The 6,023-nt window shown below is 49.3% G+C and overlaps 2 protein-coding genes across 2 annotated transcripts; both read right to left on the bottom strand.

Annotated features, from left to right (window-relative positions):
* Positions 1 to 231: 231 nt before the first annotated feature.
* Positions 232 to 597, bottom strand: NCS57_01175300 (uncharacterized protein; the record flags this gene model as incomplete). Its single annotated transcript, XM_053061454.1, has 1 exon — positions 232 to 597. The coding sequence occupies one exon, from the start codon at positions 595 to 597 to the stop codon at positions 232 to 234; it is 366 nt and encodes a 121-aa protein (XP_052909840.1).
* Positions 598 to 3,881: 3,284 nt separating this feature from the next.
* On the bottom strand, positions 3,882 to 5,180 carry NCS57_01175200 (Chitinase; the record flags this gene model as incomplete). The annotated part of the gene is made up of 1 exon (XM_053061453.1): positions 3,882 to 5,180. Exon 1 carries the CDS (start codon positions 5,154 to 5,156, stop codon positions 3,882 to 3,884), a length of 1,275 nt encoding a protein of 424 aa, XP_052909839.1. The 5' UTR covers positions 5,157 to 5,180.
* Between the last annotated feature and the right edge of the window lie 843 nt (positions 5,181 to 6,023).

The following is a 6,023-nucleotide window of genomic DNA, read 5'->3' as shown; positions in this document are numbered from 1 at the left end:
TTTTGGAAGAAAAATAGTGTCAGGGTCATTTCGAAAAAGTCGGAGAGTTCTTAAAGAGTGTGCAGAGGGCCTGTCCCCCTCCCAAGGTAAGATTCCACAATGCCGTCTCAAGGGTCGAGCAATGAACAGCCTCTTCAGGTGGCTGAATAAACTTCTCATGGAGATTTTATTAAACATAAAGCCTTATCTTTAATATCTGGACTTCTTTTAACCCTTCACCCGCACTTCCATCTACTGTAGAACAACCTCTGGCTGGGGATCATTCTCCCTGTCCCAAGGGAACCCATTCTTCCACATAAGCTCGTCTCTCGATTTCTCAGTTGACATGACCACCACGCACGAGTAGTCACTGACATTCATGCTGACAATTCGGTAGAGGCCCCGAGCTATGTGCTTTGTCACCTGCATGACCGCATGGTGAACATGTTCGTTGGTGCCCGTTCGAACAATCCGAAAGTTAGAGTCGCCGTTGATGTTGATGAAAATGACATCGACTCTATTGATATTGACATTGCTAAGTTCTGGAGCAGGTGGAGGCCATGAACCCGGGTTGGTAGAAGGGTCAACTGTATAATGAACTGTGGGCTGATTCGCCATGATACTTGATTTTCTTTGATATAATAATCGACGCGGCTCTTCTATCAGCAAACGTTTTGGGTTAACTTCTAAAAAGAAGGACCATTGGGAGAATTGATATCTTTATACACAAATTTAGCGATACTTGCAACCAACACATTTGACTTGAGACTATGCTCTTTCTGGCTGTTGGTGATGTAAATAATAACCCTTTCCCTGTTCCGCAGTCATGCAGTAACGTGCATGATAAGCATGCGGATCAAAAATCCCTCACCCCATCACATTGCCATTTAGCTGAATACTTGGCATTATCAAAGGGGAAACATGGCATAAGTGCTAGCAGGTTAGCGATCCATTCCACGTCTGTTGTCCACGTATTCAAGCTTTGGAAATGGATAGTTCTTGCATATCTTTCCATCTATTCTACTAAAGTTAGGTTTCAATGGATATCTATCTATTTTACATAAGGCTGCGTTGATGGAAGTAGAATAGGCCACCGGCCTGAGTACTAGAAGTCTCGCGTGCCAGGTACCTCCAAGACGTCGCCCGGGGTTTTGGGCTCCTACACGTGGAGCACAGCGAAATGGAAGGACTATCTATGGCTCGCCTCGTATGATCATGTCCAGATATCCTCGAGACTAGTGGGCGCCTCGCTGGCCATATCGACATGCAGGTCTATACGGCGTATCCAACAGACAGCCTCCGGATCGAACGATTCAGGATGTGGTTTCTTGCCACATGGCGGGTGATCGTCTCTGGGCCTCTCCCCCAAACCAACAGTAACCCACAGCAGACTAGAAACAGCTCGCCGTTCACATCTGCATTTGTCTCTCGTCGTAGACACTGGCCCTGCCCGATCAAAAGTTCCGCTACTATTCAAATAGATCTGCTGTCACTTTCCTTTTTGGTATTGTCACCCTAGCCCTGCCTAGTCAAAAGTTCCGCTACTGTTCAAAAAGATCTGTCACCAACGGGCGGTAATCTGCAGCTAATGCAAAGGCGACTTGACTCAACTATCGTCGAATGACAGGAAGAGATAGTATGTCTTTGTTTTTTTCTGATAAGCAGGTGGAAAGGCTTGCACCCTGGACCACACAATGTTATTAGATTGACTCTGGAAAAGAGCGATCGAAGACTAATAAAATGTAGTTGGCACTATCGTTGACTATCGAGAAAGAACAATCACATAAGTAATATCGAATGGCTAACATCTATTTCAGTTCCAACCTGCCGAAAGTCTATGAATTAAGTCTGCCGAAGACCAATTCCGTCTTCACCGTTATCAATGCCCAAGCGATGGAACTTTGCTCTTTTTTCAGCCCAAAGATTCCTTCCTGCACATAACCCTGCGTAGAACCAACAGCCAACAGCCAACACCCACAACGTTACGGAGTAGACGGTCACCACCGCGGCCCTTCATGGCCGATACAACCCAGAACAAGTCACGATGTCGGATCAAGTCCAAGTGGCAGAGCATGTAGCCTTCTGAGAGACAACTCATAAAACATGTTAGAGAGTGAAATTTGCTCGGCCCTGAATGATCAAGTTCAAGTATATAAAGAGGTGACAGTCCCTGTGAGAAGAACGTAAACCTCTCAACCCGACTCATTTCCACACATCACAGGACTCATCGATCTTTGTAATACACCGCAAGGCAAACTCACTCAGAAAGCACCACCCAGCTAATCGTTAAATCGCCAGGATCAATTCTCTTCAACATGTTCAAAAAAACAAGGCCCTGCGAAACCACTCCTCACATTCTCCCTCTTGGGAAGCATCTTGGGCAACGTGGTCGTCGGCTTGCCCGTCGACCCGACTGCCGATAGCAGAGATGATGGCGTCTCGAAAGTACAAGAGATCTTTTACTCTGTGGATTGCGAGGCCGGGACTTGGGGAATAGCCTCCCGTTGCCAAGCCTGGTGTAGTAGCGCGGGTCGTCTGAACTTCAACACGAGCCGATGCCCAATTTGGAGTCATAATGCTGACGACATCTTGTCGGATTGCTACTGCGTTGGAGAATGCGCCATTTGTAAGGATGAGGATAAGGATGAGGATAAGGCTCAGGATTAGAAAGGGTTATTTGATCTTATCGTGATCTTAGCAGCCTATCACAAAGTATTGTGGTATCATGTGCAGCCTGTTCATAATGCTGTGAGTGTGTAATTTGAATAGGCTGTGATGTCGTATGTCTGATCCCCGTGGTGCCATCGTAATCCAAAAGTATGATGCTAAAACGGATCCGGTGTGAGAAAAAGGAAAAGTCGACGAGTTTCTCCTTGCATGCATGCGAGGAGTGACGTGGAGATGGCTGTTTGCACTGACTGTCGCTGGATACCAAGAGCTGCCAGGCGCATTTCTACAAACACACAACAGTTAATTTTTGACAGTGGACAATACGTTCTCAGCAAGCTAGCCCAGTCACCCGTTTCCCATGAGTTAGGCCAAACAGTGAGCAGGAAAGCGGCTAGCAACCACAACGCAACCATGTTCTGGGCGGACCTGTCATGTAAACTTTGACGATAGGGACAAAGACTTGGGTTCATGCTCGTCACCATGCGCCACCCTTTTGATTGTCCAAGTAGAGTAGAGATGCAGTGAACAAAGGGCCACGGGAAGAGATGGCCTGCACCTTACCATTTAGGCGCTACACACCAGACTTGGAAAGGTCAGGTACTACAGCTCTACACTTTCGTCATCTCTCGTCGCAACGGAAGAGCGTGTTATGCGAACTCATTGGAGTTTTGGGAGGTTGCTGTCGCTTCTTCATGTGGGGGCCACTTGTGTAACACGCCACAGTAACACACCACAAACGGCCACAACGGCCATCGTCAGGGGGTGAAGGCTGGCTTGCGAGCTATCATTCGTAGATCTATACCCCATCAGCTCCCCTCAACCAACATCAGATTAAATGGCACAGATGACCGAAGGACTTATTCGAACGGCCAAAGTTCATGAATAGAGGTAGGGTGAGAATGCTGCTGCTCATCTTCGTACTCTAAGAGTATATCCCGTTGTGGCCATTCCCCAAACGATGGCGTACATTAACCGTCGCCCCCCCCCGCATCTCGGCCGGACCATAGGCCGTACAAGCCCCCATCCACTAGGCCATCTTACCCAGGACTTGGGTTGGACACACTGGACCTGACAACCACGGAATCCCTGTCCCCTCGTGGCGAAGAGCGATGTTTAAAATTAACTCTAATTTACTGCCGTGGAAAGCGGGGGTAGTATTACACTATTAGAAGATGCTGTGAAACCCTTTGTACTAGGTAGATGCCACAAGTCCTTACACCCGGTAGGCGGTGTTACTCCCATGCACCACCATCGTTATCGAGCGTCCAGAACATAGCGCCGCCCATGCACAATCCATCGGCCCATGCCATCTTCAGTGCCAACGTATCACCGTCGTCATAGGCTATCCATTGATCACTTCCCCAGGTCGCATACTTCTGCATGGCGGTGCTGTTAAGCTCAACGGCGGCATCGTTGGCCGATATGGCCGTTTTGACATCACTTAGCACCATGACACCTGTCGGATCTGCGAGACAAGAACCCGGTTCGCTGGGCCCTGACGCAGCACAGCCAGCGGTTTTGCAATCAGAGGAGGAGAGGGTATAGCCGCGGCCGTATAGGGGGATACCAAGGTTGATCTGCGACGCATTGGTCTGGTTCGCCCACAGCGGCATAAGATTGGTGGCGATATCTAGTATGCTGGCCTGGTAGGTGACAACATTCTTTGTTGGCTCGGCATCAACCCCCCAGCCATGCAAATCGTAGGCCATGTAGTTGAAGAAGTCGACATATTTGCCCATACCTGCAGGGTTGAAGCCCTGGAGGCTACCCCAGTCCGATGGCACTGGCACTGAAATGCCATAATCGTTTCCGAAGGCGGCTCGGAGCTCTCGGACGAGGGAGACAAAGTTATCTCCATCGGCGGTTGAAGCTTTTGGAAATTCCCAGTCCAGGTCAACACCTTGGAAGGAGTTGGTCTCCATGAAGGACTTGAGAGACGAGATGAAGGCGGATCGGGAGCTCGATGAGGCCACCATGGAAGACCAAGAGTCGGAAGAGAAACTGCCGCCACCTATGCTAATCCACGTTTGCAGTGAGCTGCTCTGCAGAGCGGTGAACTGCGTATAATAGGGGACGTCTTTGGGGTCTTCAGCGCCCACTGCGAAACTCTTCGAGTCGAAATGGGCAAACGCCAAGATCAGATGGGTTAACCCTTTGGTCTGGATCTGGGAGGGAAGAACGACATTGCAAGACCGGTCCCATGCCTGCTTTACTCGCCAGTATCCAACGCGGCGGCCGTTGGTCGCCGACTTACCACCGGTATAGCAAGAACTACGGCCGGTAGAGCAAGAAGGAACTGTAGGTTCAGAGCAGCTCCCGAACGCTGACTGACAGCCGTCTCCGCAGTAGATATCCGATGTTCCGCAGTATCCCGATGAGGAACAACAAGTGTTCAAAGGGCAGCGGGCTCCATCATTGTCAGGACCGCACTGAGCGAGGACAAGGTTGAGTAAAAGGCCGAGAATCAGGGCCAGACGGCCGACGATAGAAGTGAAGGAAGCCAACATGGCCGAATATACTTGGAACGATGCCAGAAGACCCGAGTGCAAGTCACGAATTTCAATCTTCTTGGGCTTATTATAAGTCCCATTCCGCTTAACCCCAGTCACTACGTCGGCGACATTTGAGCGTCTGAAAGCTAAGCCCTGTTCATGTTCATTTCCACATTTAAAATAACACTGGCACAAAGACGTCAATTTTTTCCATTTGCCGCCAGCCTGGTTACTTAGTGAGCCGGACCAAAAGAAACGGGCAGGGCGATCGTTACCGAGAAAGAAAACACTGCCGTGCTGGAAGCGCTCAAACCATGCTTGAGATGCAAAAACAGGCATATGTCACTTGCTTTGATTGGTGGTTAAAGAGCTCCAGACTCAGCCTTAATGATCTCTCCACACCGTAAGCACACACCAACCCCGAAGAGGTAGTAGCTGAATCCTGACCTGCGATATAATTGGTTTCTTGCAGTGCCCCCCTGAGGATAGTGGAGATGGTAAAAGGTGGTCCGTCAGCCTCCTGAATCTCGGCTAATTAACCTCAACCTCGGCGCTTACACGAGTCTCCATTCTTAAAGGTTAAAAATAGGACCATTTATTCGTTGTCAACTTGGTCAGCTCCACAAGGCAAGGTAGACAAAGCATGGTGCGACTGTCAGCGTTGCAACATCATTTGGGCTTCCTGCTAGCTATCTTATGAGTTGAAGCTGGCATATCGCCTTGGAAGATTCATGAAAGCTATTCATTTGTAGACATCGAGGTGCTAATTGCAAGTAGGTGCCGGATGGACGCGTTATCGGGCCGCAGCGAGAATGACAGGTCGGCTGTCTTAGTCTCAACCCCTCGCTTATGTTCCCTTGAGGCTTGGAGCTAGGGACGGGT

Source organism: Fusarium keratoplasticum, chromosome 9 (genome assembly GCF_025433545.1).
Source record: "Fusarium keratoplasticum isolate Fu6.1 chromosome 9, whole genome shotgun sequence".
Lineage (NCBI taxonomy): Eukaryota > Fungi > Ascomycota > Sordariomycetes > Hypocreales > Nectriaceae > Fusarium > Fusarium keratoplasticum.
Note: the sequence above shows the minus strand (reverse complement) of the source record. Positions and strands in the feature narration are given on the sequence as shown.